Source organism: Rhineura floridana, chromosome 6, assembly GCF_030035675.1.
Source record: "Rhineura floridana isolate rRhiFlo1 chromosome 6, rRhiFlo1.hap2, whole genome shotgun sequence".
NCBI lineage: Eukaryota > Metazoa > Chordata > Lepidosauria > Squamata > Rhineuridae > Rhineura > Rhineura floridana.
This window is the reverse complement of record NC_084485.1, coordinates 33,842,546-33,861,247: the sequence shown is the minus strand read 5'-3', so window position 1 is coordinate 33,861,247 and position 18,702 is coordinate 33,842,546. Positions and strand designations below refer to the sequence as shown.

General features: G+C 40.6%; 1 protein-coding gene across 3 annotated transcripts in view; it reads left to right on the top strand.

Annotated features, from left to right (window-relative positions):
- The window catches only part of JPH2 (junctophilin 2), a 126,591-nt gene extending 109,617 nt beyond the window's left edge, over nucleotides 1–16,974 (top strand). Inside the window, exons 5-7 of one of the 3 annotated variants that reach the window (XR_009763409.1) lie at nucleotides 6,246–6,343; nucleotides 9,272–14,537; nucleotides 15,800–16,974. Coding sequence is in view for 2 of the 3 variants with exons in the window: in XM_061631400.1 (XP_061487384.1) it covers nucleotides 6,246–6,326 (81 nt within the window). In the remaining variant the exon portion in view is untranslated. Of the gene's footprint in view, nucleotides 1–6,245; nucleotides 6,344–9,271; nucleotides 14,995–15,799 lie in introns of those variants that run through there. The other 2 variants (XM_061631400.1, XM_061631399.1) reach the window with 2 other exon arrangements.
- Nucleotides 16,975–18,702: the final 1,728 nt, after the last annotated feature.

Below are 18,702 nucleotides of genomic sequence, written 5' to 3'. Positions count from 1 at the left end.
CTCTCTTTAACCATTTGAAGAGTTTCTTCAGTCATCCATTGGGGTCTTTCTCTCTCTTTAACTAGAGGTATTGTCTTTTTGCATTCTTCTCTGATAATGTCTCTGGCTTCATTCCATAGTTCTTCTGGTTCTCTGTCAACTAAGTTTAAAGCCTCAAACCTGTTCCTTATTTGATCTTTATATGCTTCTGGGATGTTATTTAAATTGTATTTAAATTGCCTTCACTGTTAGAGGTAGTATGCCTCTGAATGCAAGTTGCTAGGAAGCACAAGTAGGGGGAGTGCTGTTGTACTCAAATCCTGCTTGCGGGCTTCCCATAGGCATCTGGTTGGCCACTGGGAGAACAGAAAGTTGGACTAGATGGGCCATTGGCCTGATCCAGCAGGGTCTTCTTATTTTATATATATATATATATCTATTTGCTATTTATATTTCCAGTACCACTAGCACATTAAAATGCATGTAGCGTTTCGTTTATAATGTTAACTTTATTGACTTACTGCTAGCGTGAGCATTCCTGGACTGCAGAACAGGCTTAGTATCCATAATTCCATATTTGTTGACAAATTTTTGTCACAATTTGGACTGATTCAGTTTCAGTAACTTGTAGCAACTCTATTGGTATGCCATCTATTCCTGGTGATTTATTTCCTCCAAGTATTTTAAGAGCAGCTTTCACCTCACATTCTAAAATTTCTGTTTCTTCATACTCTTCCTCCGTGAATTAATCTGTCATCCTTGCATCTCTTTTATATAATTCTTCAGTGTATTGCTTCCATCTTCCTTTAATTTTGTCTTGGTGAGTCAGTGTGTTTCCCTGTTGATTATTCAACATCCCTACTCTTCGTTTAAATTTCCCTTTAATTTCTCTAATCTTTTGGAATAGGGCTCTTGTTCTTCCTTTTAAATTATCCTCTTCTATTTCTGTACAATAATTATTGTAGTAGTTCCCTTTGTCCCTGTATTATTGCATTTAGGATTTCGTCTGTTTCTCTCTCCTTTTGCTTTTGTTTTCCTTCTATCTTTAACCATTTTTCGTCAGTCATCCATTGAGGTCTTTCTCTCTTTTTAACTAGAGGTATTGTCTTTTTGCATTCTTCCCTGATACAGTAGGGCCCCACTCATACGATGGGTTACGTTCTGGACTCCCGCTGTAAAGCGGAACTCATTGAATAGAATGGCGCACGATGCCAGAAAAGCTCCGTAAAAGCGGAACAAGCACCGTATGAGTGGGGCTTTAGTCTAATTGCATCTAATTGAGACCGCTGTATTAGCGAATCACTGTGAAGCGAATCGCTGTAAAGCGGGGCTCTACTGTAATGTCTCTGACTCCACTCCTTTTACTTCTCTATCAGCTAGGTTTAAAACCTCAAATCTGTTCCTTATTTGATGTTAATATTATTCTGGGATGTTATTTAAATTGTATTTTGGCGTTATGATTGCTTTGTTCTTCTTCGCTACCTTTACTCTGATTTTCGATACGACCAGTTCATGATCTGTACCACAGTCTGCTCCTGGTCTTGTTTTTGCAGAAAGTATGGAACTTCTCTATCTTCTGCTACCAATTATATAATCGATTTGATTCCTATATTGACCATTTGGTGAAGTCCACATGTAGTCATCTTTTCAGTTGCTCGAAAAATGTGTTTGCAAGAAACAAATTATTGGCTTCACAGAATTCAGTAAGTCTCTCTCCTGCTTCATTTCTATCTCCTAGGCCCCATTTTCCCTTAAGTTCTAGTTCTTCCTTGCTTCCTACGTTTGCATTCCAATTCCCCATGATTATCAGAGCAACTTGTTTTGGTGTGCGATCAATTTCTTCCCGTACTTCTGCGTAAAATCTCTCCATTTCCTCTTCTTCTGTGTTTCCCACTGGAGCATAGACTTGGATGATGGTTATGTTGATACGTTCCTGTTAAGTCTCATTGATATCACTCGTCAGACCTTGCGTTATAGCTCCTAATTACTTTTGCTACATCACTTCTCACTATTCGAGCAACCCCATTTCTTCTTAATTTCTCATTTCCTGCATAAAATATTTTGTAGTTGCCTGATTGAAAGTGCCCCATTCCTGACCATTTTAATTCACTCACGCCAAGTATTGTAATGTTGATACATTCCATTTCTTTCTTGACAATTTCTAACTTTCCCTGGTTCGTGGTTCTCACATTCCATGTTCCTATTGTGTACGTTGTACAACTCTGGAGTCTCCTTTTGCATCTGTGTGCTTCAGCCTCTGGGCTTCCTTTTGGCTTTGATCCAGTTGTGTCATTAGTCACAGCGCTACTCGTACTTGTCAGTTGTTCTTCCTCAGTAACTCGCTGAGTGCCATCTGACCTGGGGGAATCACCTTCCAGCACTATCTCTTGTTGCATTTTGGATAGTCTATTCATAGGGCTTTCAAGGTAAAAGGTATTCAGAGGTGGTTTACCATTGCCTTCCTCTGAGTCTGGATGCCTCTTAGTCTGGTGTCTCAGCTTTGACCATTCCTCCTTGGGTGCCCCTGCTAGGAGTCTAGTCTCTTGGTCTAGACTCCTGACGGCATTGCTTTCAGCTTCTTCGATACTCTCAAACCCCCTCACCACATTAAGGTGTGCATCCTAGAGGGAGGAAGTAAACCCTGCTGAGTGCAATAGGAGTTGCTCCCAAGAAAGTGTATATTGCAACCTTCCCAACCTGGTGGCCTCCAGATCTTCTTGGACTACAGCTCCCATAATTCCTTAGTATTGGCCTTGCTGGCTGGGACTTATCAGAGCTGGAGTCCAACTCTGCTAGTGGAGGGCCCGTTGAGAGACGCTGGTATATTGGATTGCAGTCTTAGGATTCCCCACTTTTTCTACTAGACCTGCTTCTGTGCCTTTAACAACAGCCTGACACAACAGACATTAAAGAGATAAAACTCTTCAGGGCATGGTGTGGAAAGCAGCTTCTAGCCTGACCTTCAGCATGTATACTTAGAAGCGGATTTACTCCTAAGGTCATAGGGGTGTAGCATTCATCAGTTTTCTGGTGTGCTTGTTTTTGCATATCACCCTACTGCTAAACTCACAGCAGTAGAGCCAGTTTTTTTTAAAAAAAGTTGGCAACCCTGTTGCCACTATGTAGACTAGAAAAATGCCTCAGGCTATTATTATTATTACTATAATTGATTGAATTTATATCCTGGCCTTCCTCCCAGAGGAGCAAACATAAAACAATTTAACACAAAGAAGAAACAAACTAAAAACAGTTAAAATATTCCAAAATACAATTACAAATAAAACCATTTAAAAACACAGTTTAAAATATTACAGCACAGTGATCTTGCACATTTGCAGGTGAGAAGTATGGTTACCATATTTTCTCTGCACAGGTTCCTGTGTCTTAAGAGCTGTAGGTGAGGCAGATATTCAACAGGTGTAACTTTCCAAGAAGAAAGATTTGGGAAAGTCTGAGAGCCTGCTCCAGGCATCAAAGTGAACATTACCCCAAATACGGTGGGACGAGAGTGGCATGTACAAATATTTCGGAGTGGTGATGGAGGGAAAGCAAATGTAGCCCTTCTTCCAAACCCCACATATAGCCCTCCCTATCCTGTGGCCTCAGGGCAATTTAGAGCAATTTCATCCGCTAGAATCTTCAGAGGGCTTGGGTTCTCACCTAAGTGTTAAGTTTCCACGGCTTCAGGAAACAAAGGAGATCAAGCTAAAAATTACTAATTCTTTCCATCCACTAACATTTTCTTGTCACTGCTGCTACCCTGCTCCCCAAAACAAAGTTCATACACTCTGTTCTCTTAAATCTTCCTCTGCCAATTCTCAGACCACATATATACAACTAAAAGGAAATAAATATATGAAAATCATCATCATCATAGCCCTGCTAGGTCAGAGCAAAACATCCTGTCCAGCATACTGCAACCATCTTGTCCTGCATTCTGTAACGCAGTGGCCAAGCAGAACATGATGGTAATGGGGCTTTTCATTCCCCAGCAACTGGTGTTCAGTGGTCCACAGACTCTGTTCTGTTTAGCCATTGTGCCTAATAGCCATTGACAGAGCTATTATCCACTTTCATGGAATAGTCTAATCCTCGTTTACAGCTGTCAGCCATCACCACATCTTGTGCCAATCAACCACAGAAATTCTCTTTTTCCTTGCACACTTTTTAGAAAGATATATTGAATCCTTAAGAGCATAATCCAATCCATGTCTACTCAGAAGCTCTATAGAGTTCATTGTGAAGGCGAATATAGGACTGCAGCTGAAATAACTTGCTATGAAAGAAAGGGCACACTTCCACCTGATGGAGTAGCTTGTAATGTCTTGTTCTACTGTGCAAAGTACTTTGGAAATTTAGTACTTAGTCATTGTTAGTGAACTGTTTCAACATTTGGTCATCTCCAGGAAGAAATACATGCTATCAGTGGGACAATGAATGCCAGGTAAGGTGTGCCCTTCATAAAAGGACATCTCCAGGCTGGTCCTGGTGAGGTAGCTTTGGCTGGGAATATAATAAAACCATGTGGGAAAAGCAGAATTTTGGGTTACTGGTTTCATTAGTACCTGCCGTCTACTCTATGTCAAGGGTGGCTAACCTGTGGCCCGCCAAATGTTGTTGGAATGCAACTCCCATCAGTTCCAGCCAGCATGGTCAAGGGATAGGGATGATGGGAGTAGTAGTGCAGCAATATTTGGAGGGCCACAGGTTAGCTACTCTTGCTCTAGGAATTTGTTCTGGTACCTGATACAAAACACATTTTGATATATATTTCTTCAAATCTACTGGCTGTCATATCATGGAGATAATTGGGCTTACTTTGCATAACGATGCACGGGATCAGCTGCATATTGAATTTTTTTTTTACTACCAAATACACCTGTAAAAATTGCATTGTAATGAACCATCTAGTTGTCAGCCTCAAATTGTTTGATCAGGACAAATTCCAGAGAACAGACTTTCTATATATCTGGCTCAGATCAAATAATTTGAGAACTGGCATTTAATTTGAAATTTCCAATTGGTCAAAGCAGGTTTTAGAAATGTATTAAACTGAATTTTAGATAGTCCCCAATTCTGAGTAGACTCATCCCCAATTACTGGTGAGTAAACCCTATTTATCTCAAAGGGACTTGGTTCTGAGTAGACATTTAAAGGATTATGCTGTTAATCTGATATATCAGTGAATCAATTCACTGTAAATATTAGCCCGATTTCTACGTAACACTAAACTATAGTTTACTGTTATAAGAACAAGCCATAGTGGGGCCTCTGCCCTCTCTTCTCTTCCTCTGGTACGGCCATGAGGAAGGGATCAGTAGCTTCTTAAATTAACTACAGGTCTATTATTATGTCTAACACCTAAATGATGTTTAATCCTAAATATGGTTAGTGAAAACAAACCAGCTTCATAATCCATTATTTGAAGTTGCCTTGTTTTTCTACTAACCTTGGTTAAAACTAACCACTTATATATATAAAAAAGCAAAACTATGATTGGTTATTCATAACATTTAAACCCTTTGTTAATACTTCTAAGTTATACAACAATAGACATACAAACAAGAATATTACTAGCTGCAAAATGGCATACGCCCACAATTCCTATACTACAAGAAAAAACAGTACATTACAATGATATCTAAATTAACAGAAGTGTTAAAATTGAGGGAAGGAAGTCAGAAAAAGGATAGTGTTGAAAAATCCCTCCCCTTTTACAACATTTATGAAAGAAAAGTTTGAAATGGAAATATTTGATGCCTTCTCACTGCTGAAATGAAATTATAAGGAAGATTGTAATATTTTGGAAGATGGCATGTGGAGACTCATGGCTAATGATGGCAATAAATAATAAAATTGTGTATTAAATGTTATAATAATATTTGATACAGTATAATATATAGAATAGTATTTTATTGTATATTATATATTGGTATTACAAGATATTTTGTATATTTGATAAATTTAATATATTTTAAAAATACGATTAACGACACTTTGTCCAGGTTAGATATCACCAATTGCAGTTAATCTAACATGGAAGCCAAAGCTTTCAAGCTGCTCTTTGGAGCTGCACCAGGGGGGTGGGGGTGGGAAGAGTATGCATTATAGTTTAGTTTTATGCAGACTGTGTGTGTCTAACAAAAATTAAGCCTGGGTTGTTGTTTTTTTGCTTGTTTGAGCCAGGCTTTTGAGGAAGTTTCCATCTGTGTCTTTTAAATCACAGTGGATAATACTATATTCTTGTTGTTGTTCTTTTCCCTAAGGGACCTAACACAGTCATCATTTGCATGGTCATCTTATTGAACATTGGCCTCTCCATCTTATTTGTACATTTTCTGACATGATGAGATGCAAAGACAAGGTAAGGGTGACAAATGCAATGGCTCAGAGTGCCCTGTCATTTTGACATTTTGGAAAATGAAGGCTTTGCTTTGGAACCTGTTTATAAATGAACACCCTAGTTATCTGGTTACACATCAGTGCACCACTATTGTTTCCTGTTCTTACTTTCTCATTCTGTGCGTGTTTATTCAGAAGTAGTTCAATGGGGGCTGGCTCCAAAGAGAGTGTGTATACAGAATCACAACAGGCTATCTACTTTTTCTCCATACCCACCCTCCATCTCTCTCTCTCTCTCTCTCTCTCTCTCTCTCTCTCTCTCTCTCTCTCTCTCTCTCTCTCTCTCTCTCACTCACTCACTCACTCACTCTCTCACTCGGTCTCGCTCTCTCGCTCTCTCTCGCTCGCTCGCTCTCTCATATATATAATTTGCAGATATGACCCAACTCTCAGATCTTGAATAAAAATTTACAAGAAGCAGGGGAGCTGCAGAATGGATGTTGGAGCCAGAGGATCAGCATGCTTACATAACTACACTCATATATACAAAATCAGAGCATGAGTAACTTTATGCCTCCTTGACCTTTGTGCTACCATCATACCACCACTGCCACCATGTGTGTGTGTGTGTGTGTGTGTGTGTATCTATCTCTCAGAGAGATCCAATGTTGGTGAAATAGGGCCTGCCTCAAACCACACACACACACACACACACACACACACACACACACACACACACACACACACACACACACACACACACACACACACACACAAATTTCCCATTAACACACACACACACACACACACACACACACTAATTTCCCATTAACACACACACACACACACACACACTAATTTCCCATTTACAGACCTATGCAGATAGGATTGCAGCCTCTCTGTGCAGAACTAAATGGAGATGCAGTAGTGTAGTGGCAAATTCAGACATAAAAGGTCCCTCTGTTATAGTCACACCATGGCCCCTCACAGCAATATCCCCTTTCCCACTTTCCCTTGTTTCCCTTGCTCTCCATGGTGCCTCTGGCTCCACAGTCCACTACAACAGACATCTATAGGAGCCAATCAGCATGAAAGGGAAGGCTGTGTGTTAGCTGCTGAGAAGAGACTTCTCAGTGGCTGATTAACCTTTCATTCTGATTGGCTCTAAGAGAAGCCACTCTTCTTGGTGGCTAACATGTTCCCCTTTCATGACGACTGGCTCATACATAGGGACCTGGTTGGGACCATGCTCCCAAAAATGTAAGGGGTCTGTGACCCTTTGCAATCCCGGACAACTACATCCCTGTGTAGATGGGTGTAACCCCCCCCCATACAAAACAGTTATTCTTGTTGAAGAAAAGCCACTTAAGATGTTTGTGTGAGTGTGGGGGTGTAGTTTGGAGTCAGGGAGGTATGAGAGGGAGATGTTTAACCTCTTCCCATCAGCCAGTTTTTAAACCTGACCGGGTGTTGAGTCAGCTAGTGAGGTTTGTACCAATTTCTAGGTGGCACAGGTAAGGCAGTTGGAGCCTTGCCACAGGAAGTTCTAGTATGAGGTACCTTTCAAGGTGGGGGAAGCATGTGTCTGGAAGGAAGGGGAGATAAATGAGAAATGAAGATTATTTATTTATTTAAAATATTTCTATCCCACCCTTCTATAATAGGGCACTCAGGGCGGCTGAGATGGATGAGAGAGGGTAAAATTTGTGAGCAAGAGAGACTAAGGCTAAAGTTCATAGGCTGGTGATGGAGGCTGCTGACTTCCATCCTCTGCCATCCCTCCAAAAACTAGCAAGTGGCAGTCCTCCCCAGAAGCTCCTATTCATGCAATCCCTCTCCTTCAGTGGAGTGGGGCCTCTGCACATCCTAGTGTTGTCAGGATGTTCTTCAGGGTGCATGATCGAGAAGAGGGAAGTTCACTCTCCCCTTCGCTACATGATGGTTGCTGCCACTGCCAAATTATGAAATGGGCAGAAATAGGCAAGAATGTGAAGGAGAGAGAAAGGTGAGGGAGAGAGATATTGGGATAAGTTTGTCCCCTGGTCTAGTCATGGGATATGTGCAAATGCATAGGTATGCATGTATTTATTTGTTACATTTTTTTTTACCCTGCACAAAGAAGCTCGGGATGGCATATATTAAATAGTAACAGAATAAAACAATTAAGACATTCATATAAAAAGTGTGTTAAAGTGGCCATTGGCCAGATAGGCGACCCACAAATTAAATTATTATTATTATTATTATTAAAACAAAAAAAATCTCAAGCAGAGGTAATGCAACATCCACCCCACTTACCTTTACCTGAAGGCTTGGACAAACAAGCGTATTTTTAACTGATGGCAACAAGATGGCAGTGTGGGGGACAGATGCAGTTCTATAAGGAGGGAGTTCCATAATCGGGGCCACCACAGAGAGGGCCCTAGCCCACTTTCCTGTCAAATGGACTAGGCTTATTCATAGGAGCATGACCAGGGCCTCCCTTGCAGACCTAAAAGACCAGTTGACTGGTAATGGGGAAGGTGCTTCTGCAAATACTTGAGCCCCAAATTGTCTAGGAGTTTAAATACTAACATTAGCACCTTGAATTGGGCCTGGTAGCTCATAGGAAGCCAGTGCAGCACTTTCAGGATTGATGTTACATATTCCCATTTCATCACTCTGCTCAACAACCAGTGGTTGCATTCTGTTCTAGCTGCATCTCCTGGACCATTTTCATTGGCAGCCCCACATAAAATGCATTGCAATGATTCAATAGTGATTAATATTCGCTGTAGTGACCTTAAATCCCTTATTTTAAAAAATGGAGAGTTCACCCATCCTGATACCTTCTCACACTGCAAGCTTTTTAAGTGTGACATATTCAACATTATCTTAAACCAATAATTATGCCTTATGTTACCATTGCTCCTCCTCCCTAATTTTTTCTCTCTGACTTCTCCCTTCACAGAAGTTTCTGCTGACATCTATGCCTTATCAGAGGTATTACACCATCCATTCAGAACCATCTAAAGAGGGGAGGGGTTTTGAACTCCATTGATTGCATTGTGATCATGAACTTCCATAGAATGCTTCTCAAGAACTGTTTAGCCCTATTCATGGGCAATTTCCTCTGCCCAGCAGGAAGAAGCCTTGAACTTTGCAAGCCCTCCTCATTCTTCCTTTTGTTATGAATGAGAATTGCCTTAAAGGTTCAAAACTGTGTTGAAAGTGAAACTACTGTGCTGCTGTTTGAAGAAACAAGGATTCTTTGGTAATTGTGGAAACACAAACCAAGCAGTCTCTTCAAATTCAACCATGAAAATTCCAGGCTTCACCTGGAGATTATTATAAATCTCTTGAAGAACATCATATTTCTCAATTATTGAACAGCCAGGAATAATTTTCAAGCTGTGGATATAACGTCTCCCACCCAAACCAAGATTGTTATGAATCCAGTGTTAGGAAAGGTTAGGCTGTGTTCCCTGCTGCTACATAACTCTAAATAATTCTGTGTAGACGTCCAGATTCTAGAGCAGGCAAAAACCATTTCTTTAGATAGTGAATCCCAGTCTAGGATGTAAGTGAATCCACAGCGGGGAAAATGAAAACATCCATGAATTACAGTTTAAGGATGTTTAAATATCCGATTATAAGCAATCCCCAGAAGTGGATCCCTTGCAATTCTGCCAAGTAGCAATTTGATTGACTGAATATTTTTTGAGAGTTTAAGAAACTTTCCAACTAGAGGCTGCATTTTGAATATGGCCTACAAAGTACTACTAGATGTTGTCAATGCTCATTTTAAAATTAAGCAGTGCCTTGTTGGCATCCTCTTATAGCTGGGAGTGAAGTTAGACTAGCAGTGAGATCCACTTTCTATAATATGCTTTTCTCTGGGTATTCAGATGCACATGTGACCTGGCATATGCAAAACCCTAAAAAAAATAATGCGTGGATCAACCCTAAATGTGTTTGGATGTTTTTCCTCCTCTCCTTTTCGAACAATGTTTGGACTTTTGAGTCAATTTCAAAAGCTTTAAATGTGCCTTATTTAAAACTGACTGTGAATTTTAAATGTATACTGACACTCCTTTAGGCAGAAGGTGGTTAAAATGAGAAAGTGGAAGAAAGGAACTGGAACATTAGCTGGTTTAAAAAGGAGAGAGTCCAGTTGTAAATGCCAAATGGTGAAAGGCTTATAAATATGGTGCAGCAGATGTATAGTAGGTAGATATAAGGGTAGTGTTTTTCAGATCAGATTACTTAGAATACATGAGTTGCTGAAAATGAAATTGGAAAGCAGGAGTGATGCTATTCTGTGCCTTTTCCCCTTTCTTTTTATATTTTAATCGAATTATACTGTAAATTGGGTGAAGAGGGATACATTATCTTTGCCCAGCAGCCCATGTGCTGGAACTCTCCTCAGCAAAATGTGTAAGTGTGCTTGAGGAACACCCACTGAACATGGGATGAGAGCAATTTAGTCAGCCCTGGGTATTATTATTACTTTTTCTTCTTCTTCTAAACGTATTTGTAACAAATAGGCTGTTACTTGCTTTTGAAATTTGACAGCCTGTTTCCTGGCTCTCCAGTCGCCAGGTGTCCAATTTCAGTGTGCAAACTGCTTTATAACTATGTATGATTTTCTTTGAGAGACCTCAGTGGCCTTTATTTATCATGAAGCACAAAATTGGATCCTTTTGAAAAGTGCTGAGATTGTTCCCACCCAACCCTGATTCATACAAATATGATGTGCTGTCTCATTCTTGTGCTTTGTTCCTTAACAACATAATGAGAGAAGTAAGTAGATTTGCTTTATGTGGCATGTGTGGACCGGGATCGAGAGGGCGCATATATATAATGCATCCACAGATGTGTTTATATATATATATATATTTCCCCTTATATGCATCCAGTGGTGTGTTGTGTATATATATATCCCCTTAACTCCATGCCAAATCACAGGTTGCTTTTGAAACTCATTACTTTCACGTGCAGTTTGCCATTCAGCATGTAATGATGACTGTGGTTCAGACAGAAGTCCAAGCCTCCATTTAGTGTGCAGAATCATTGTTATCCCTTGGTCACTACAATGTGTAGTAACTGCTGTGTTTACATGCAGGTAGCTGCAAACCTACCTCCAAGAAGTAACAGTAAGTAATTCAGTAGAGCAAGAAGGGGTCATGTGTAGCTCCCAAGCACTTTCGTGTTTCCTGGCACATCTTTCTCGAGTCCCAAAAACCTCAGCCTTCAGCGTTTTTAAAAGATAATTTTCTAGCCCTCATTGTTCCAAAGATGAGTTTGACATGACAGGTTAAAAAACAAACTCACATCCAGGCCTACATGAGCTCTGGTGAACACATGATGAACCTTTCTGTTCACATCAGTGGAAGGAACATCTACACATGCCAGCATGAGCTACCCCTTCCTTTAAAGTGAATGGAAAGGTCTTGCTGGTTGGGGAGCTGCATATGTGCACCATAGCACCTGTGTCCTCAAGGAACCACTGGATCAGGGCAAATGTATGCACAAGCCTTGTGGGGGGGGTTCCCCAGGGTGAGCAGGAACAGTTTACCTCAACTTCGCATGCCTTCAAAATTAGGATTCTGTTAATTTTTTTCAGGTCTTACAAAATGAAAAGTGCATCACCACCACCAACACACCTTAATCACAAATTTTTAAAATAAAAAGTGTATGACAATTTGTATAATATTGTCCAGGAGTTTCCATTAGTTGTTCTACTGGATTATGTGCAATAATAAAAACATTTGCTTACATTACCACATGTAGGTTTTTAGATGGGGTGGGGGAAATGGTTTGTCACTAACACTGTGCCTTTTAAGTTTAAATTTAACTAGCCTGGTTCCACAGAAACTGACAAGGTGAAGGCTGCAAGCCAAAAATCAAGATGCAATCCAGCCAGTCAGTGGGAGAGGTTTTAGCATACTGTGTAATGAAACTGTCCTATCCAGATTTGATAGGACGATTTCATTATATGCTAAAATCTCTCCCACTGAAATCAACAAAGAAAAGTGCTTTGCTTTTCTGGGATCATGTCACAAGAGATTTTGATTTCAATTGATTTGCTTGTCAGGCTGTTGCATAAATTGGAAATAATGAAATGATGAGAATGCGTAACATCTGTGTCATGGTCTATCTTATAATCTAGAGCTCATAATATTCAAACATGCAAATTGGGAAGAGGCTGCTGATGTCATAAAAGCCTTTTTCTTACTGCTGTTCTTAAGGGAATGGAAAATTGGTAGGGAGCTGTCGTCCAGATGAAAGGTCACCATTTCCTCAAACAGGCAATAATCACCATCTTCTCTGCATTCTGACATCGTCATCATCATTTTCTTACACACACACCGAGCTTCACCACCAGGTCCCAGGGCAATTCAAGAGGAAGAGGTGAACAACAAACATACACTTGCAGACATCTGGAATGCTGGAATAGAAATAGGGTTGAATTCAACTAAATTATTTTGCGAATGGAACAACTTCTGCAAGCGCAACAGAACTTCCCCTTCTGCTGTGCCCCCCACCCCAAATGGTGCCACACCCTCTTCAGAATTCCACCAGTCTATTTCATTCTTCCTGCCCTCGGATCTTCTGTCCTCCCCACCTCAACAGCCAGTCAGCATTCTGTGTCCACTGCGCATGATCAGATTTCACTGAACTATATTGGATTTTGCTGTTTGATGTTGCTAAAGGTATTGTTGTTCTACTTCTTCAAACCTTCCAATTTCCCCAGTCCTGCCTATAGCTTCTTCTTGTGTGTGGGTGGCCATTTTGGCTACATAATCAATGGCACCCACAGCATGGACATCAGAAATAGGGGAAATAATCTGACTCCCATCAATGACCAAGCCATTTCAAAACGTCAGAGAAAGACTGGGGAGGAAGTATAGATGAAATTGATATATATATGCCAATGTGTAGCTAGCCTGACTTAAGCAGATGTTAAACCAACAGGAACAATTGATAAATCTTATTAGGCCAGCTCAAAGTTGGCTAGGTGGTAACTTCAAGTAGGTTTTCTTGCAAAGAGGGGTACTTGAATAGAATGCAAAGTAGCAATTTCAGTCAAGGACTTCTGAATAAGAGTAGAGAAACACTTGCAGTTGTGATAGCTTCAGTGTTTCCAGCTCTGTTTTCTGAGGTCAAAGACATACGACACTAGTCAAACTCTAACCCTTTTTACTCCAAAACCTGGAGAAATGCAGCTCCGGTGCATTTCTCCATGAAATAAGTTTCACACAGAAATCAAAACTATTTTGTTAGATCAACTCCAGATTGGATTATTGCAATGCGCTCTATGTGAGGCTGCCCTTGAAGACAACTCAGAAACTTCAACTGGTCCAAAATGTAGGAGCCAGAATAGCAGCTGGTGTTATTATTCAATTTATTTATATACCACATTTTTCACAAATACATATGTGCTCAAAGCGGTTCACACAAACAGTCCAAATGCTGTAGCACAACAATACATAACAAAAAATATAATCACTACATTAAAGAAAAAAACATACATCAAAATATAAATGAGCATAAACCTCAACAACAAAGCCAAAGCAAAATATTTAAAAACTAACCCCCAAGCTGATACAAAAATCTTTTCCATCCCGCTGACCCCCATAACTCAACCCAAAGGGCCAGAAAGTCTTCTGAAAGAAGCTGCTTTTGAAGACTTCCCAGGCTGGAGGGTGCGGCAACGAAGGTGGAAATAGCTCTCCCCTGATGACAGACTCTCTCTTCTCATAGTCCTCCTGAAGGAAGCTCCCTTTTGAAGGCTTCCTGGGCTGGAGGGTGGGGCAAGGCAGGTGGAAATAGCCCTTGCCTAATGACAGAGTCTCTCTCTCATAAGGGTTCCCTTTAGACCTTATATAATCCCTGTTTTAAAACAGCTACATTGGTTATCACTGCCAGTTATATTCCAGACTCATTTTAAGGTGCTCATGCTAGCACTGAAAGCCCTAAACAACTTAGGTCCCAAATATCTGAAAGACCAACTCCTTTTTTACAGACCCTCTTGGGTGTTGAGATCAGCAGAGGGGGTCCTTTTGGTGGTTCTGCCACTCTTGGAAGCTCAGGTGGGTGGCCTGAGAGAGGGCATTCTCTGTGGCAGCCCCTAAGTTGTGGAACTCCCCACTGAGGTGGGTCTGGAAACTTCGCTGTATAGTTTTAGGTGAATGCTGAAGATAACCTCTTTACTCTGGCCTTTGATACCCGAGGTATGTATTTTTAGCGCCCTCCACCATTTGGTGATTTTAGATTGTTTTTAAATTGTTTTTAATGTCATGTTTCAAAATTGTTGTAACCAACCCTGGGACCTCTGGGTGAAGGGTGGGTAATAAATGATGATGATGAAGATAACAACTTGTTGCAACTCCTTGGTGCATCCAATGAAAACACTTTGCTATAGGTTGAACAGAGACAGTGATTGGCCCAACGCTTCACTGTGTGTGGTCCTAAAAGGTCTGAGATCAGCAATGGGGAAGGCAGATGTGTCCAGCCGTGGGCAAATGCGTTTTAGATGCATTTTAAGCCAAAGCCGGATAAAACGGTCTGACTGCTTTTGAAGCAGCTAGTGTGTCTGCAGACAGTGTCTGCATCAGTTTGCAGAATTCTTTTTAAGTCTGCATGAATATATGTTTTGTTGTGAGCATTTCTCTTAATATATGCATTTTTGTATGCCACTTTGCCTAGTATCAGTATTTTTGCTAGCAATTTTCTTTAATACACATTTTGGATGTTGTTTTCACTATGCATTTTGGTGCACTTTTTCCTTATATATGCATTTTTTTTCCCTACAAAAAGTTTTGGTTAAAGAACTTCGGAATGTTCAAGCATGGCTACATTTGGATTCACATATTGATTTGGGAAGTTTGAATTAGGCAGGTTTAGAACAAACTATGAATCAAACCAGTTTCTCCCCTGTGCTCAAGATTTCCAACCTGTGCACTGGTCTACCTTGTTTGAGCAAGGTGACAACTATTCTCCAGCATTTTAGTGACAACTATTTACCTGTAAATTTTTCACTATTTTATAGCACCCGCATTTGCAAAGCTAGCAAATATTCATAGGACATATACATTGTAACATACTCACACACTGATGAAAGTTAATCCAAAATTCATTGTGCAGAGAGATTAAAGGTGTGCAGAGATTTCTGATTAAAGTACATGAGAATGCTCATCAGATTGTACTTCCAAGCTCTAGTGATTGGTCCTTTGGGAAGTGGTTTTTTGATGAATTTATGAGTTACGGAGCTGATTATAAAATCAACCGGTTTCTTCACTGCCTCATCTCACATGGCAGAGGTAAGGTTGTTCTGCTAGATGCTGAAGTTAGGAATTGGCTTCACTATTCACAGGGAGCCTGCCACCTTGGAATCTAGGTTCCATGAAGGGATATTGTTTTAAAGAAGGGTTGCTAAGGCAACATATCTATTTTTCTGCCTCATCTTTGCCCTGCTTGTATCTCCTGTTCCCAGGAAGGCAACAGCGCAGCAAGGAATTGGGGAGAAAAACAAAAACAATGCAGCCTATGCAAGAGAAGATTTTGTAGCATAAAGGGACAGCTGAAAAGATGACAGTGGAAACAAGATGCCTGGGACAGAACTGTACTGGAGTAGATCTTCTGGATGAAATGTTTTTTTTAAAAAACACCAAAAGCATTCCCTTCTATTTTGGAGTAATTGAGAACAAACTGTACCTAGCTGCAGATGATGTTTGGTGTTTTGAAAGTGATACAGCAAGCATAAACATTGGTTTTAAAATAATTTTAATTTTTACAAGTGTTTAGTATCTGTGCATCTCATTTTTCTTCTGATTTAAGGTAGTGGACTGTAATGCTCTGTACTTTTTCAGCAATGATATATTGGGAGGGTTCTGCCCCCTGCTCGCTTTCGCTTGCCAACCCTCCCCCCACTTGCTCCCTTTGCTGAGCCTTCTTGATTGCCATACTAAGGGAAGTATGTTAGCTTCTCAGCTGATTTGCCTCCTTTCACTCTGGCTCCAATCACCAAGAAAGGACATGGAAAACATAGGGACCCTGCTAGGACCCAGTTTCCCCAAAAGTAAGGGGTCTAAGACCCCCTGGGAGCCTGGATAACTACATCACTGAGGTTAAGTACATGCAACTGAAAAAATGACATATTGCTTCCCTTTTACTCTGCTCTGTTTTCCTCTCCTTCCTTTGTTGTTTCCTATGTCAACTTCTAGATTGTAAGTTCCTCAGGGCAGGAACCTGGCCTCTTGTACTCTGTAAAGTACCATGCCCTCTAATGCACTATAAAATTAAATACATATGTTACAATGGCCAGTGCACAGCATCAATACAACCCATAATGCATTGTGACTGCAATAAAAATGTGAGTGCAGTAATATCCAGAACCAGGGACTCAAATTAGGGAGAATAACTGCAAAACTGCTTCTGTTGCATTTGCCTTCTTTAAGTTGGGTTGTTCATTTTTGTGCAGGCCCTGATCCTAGTGGGGAACCTCCTGCCTGCAGGCCAAATTAGACCCAGCATGGCTTAAAGTGTCTCCTGATTATTCCTTTGAAAGTAAGGCATGCTGTTGCACCAATCTCTTGGGTTCTATGGGGCTACTGTATAAATGAATAATGCAAATACAATTACAATTTTGTAAGGTTCTGGCTGCTTTTACACATGTGGCTGATTGCATTACAGATTAAAAAGGTAGTACTTCTGTCCCGAGTTTGAATATTCCTTTCACACTGCAGTACCTTTTGCGTTAAGGAACAGTTTTTTCAGCGGCTATACCAGCATTTTGCACAACTGTCTTTCACATAGCTTGTTTTTGTCCCTCACCCATTATACACATGCACACTGTTCCCCACTGTGTAGGAGGTCTAAGATCTCATCCTGTTACCATGCAAGCCCTCTCCCTTTAGGATCTGACTTTTTAAATTATTTTAGTTGTATTGTCGGGTGTGTGTGGGAAATGCTGCTGTTATCTGCACTGATGCCAGAATACTGGTACAATTTTCATCAGGCAAAAAAAGCCCGTGCACCTAAGGGGCAGGAATGCACTGCATGCTGGGATGCCTGTCATGTGAATGGCTGCAGCTAGCAAAAAATTCTTGCGATTATCCAGTTTCCGGGCCTTTCTAATGGATTATTTCTGGTATCATTTATCACAAAAATTTGTGCTAAACTTGCACTACATTCCACTAGAATTCCAGAGCTAGCTTGTATGTCATTTGAAAGATCAAATATAATGTGCAAATTACCAGGTAAGAAATCGCCAGAATAACGGAATAAAGTGCAGTGTGAAAGCAGCCTCTGAAAGCTTAAATCAAGCAGCAAAAATGGCAAAAACAATACAACATATCTCAACAGAATATAACATATGTCTTCAGAATACAATAATTCCCAAAGTTCCATGCAGCCAAGACACCAGTGCAGAAGTGCTTGCAGAAAAGTCCAGGATAGGAAGACCAAGAGTTCCCATACGCAAAATCTTAAAGCCATAAATAAAATACAAGATAAATACATAAAGCCACTGAAAGGAATTTGCTCTTCCATTCCCTCCTACGCACACAAATTAAAATCCCACTGCCTAATTCAACATGACAAGGGCCTAATTCTTGCCCTCTGACAATAACAGCTCATTTCATGTCCAGCTTTCTCTCTCTCTCTGATATAAAACTCACAAGTGCAGCCCCTTCCTTAAGGTTTCCCCACCCACTGGGCCAAACCAATAATCCAAAGGGGTTACACTGTCAGTGCCAATCAGCTGATTTGTGGAGATAACAAGCCCTGTTGGGATCTGCTGTACTATGGGGTTCGATTGGAAACTCTGTAGAAAAGCCAATCCCTGCCAAAAGTAGGATTGTCAGTGCTGTTGATCAGTTGAGGAAGAAAGCCCCAGTAAGAGCAGGCATGCTGTCAGCACTGATCAGCTGATTGGCACTGACAGTAAGCCCTGCTGGGATTGGTACCTACAACAAGCTTGGTCAGCAGCAGATGAAGTAGCACTACATTGAAGTAAAACTTTTTCAGGTTTATTGCAATCATATATGCACACAAACAGAAGAAGTATTTCAGCAGCAGCAGCAGCAGCAAAACTTATTCTGTATTTCTTCACAGAAAATTAATCAAACCCATTAGATGAAGAGCTCTGTCAATAGCAATCATATTCTTATAAACAAATCCCCAGCACTCAAGAGTTTAAAGGCCTCTGGATATGATGGCTGGTGTGACTAGTCCAACGTGGCAGGTTCAAGGTCTTTCTGTATGAGATCTTGTGTTGTTTAAAGTCCCTATTATGACATAAAGCAGCAATTACTGGTAGAAATTACCCGCCAGCTTCATCATTCAAATTCTTCAAGCAGAGATATAATGCATGTAAGGGATGAAGGAAAACAGCCA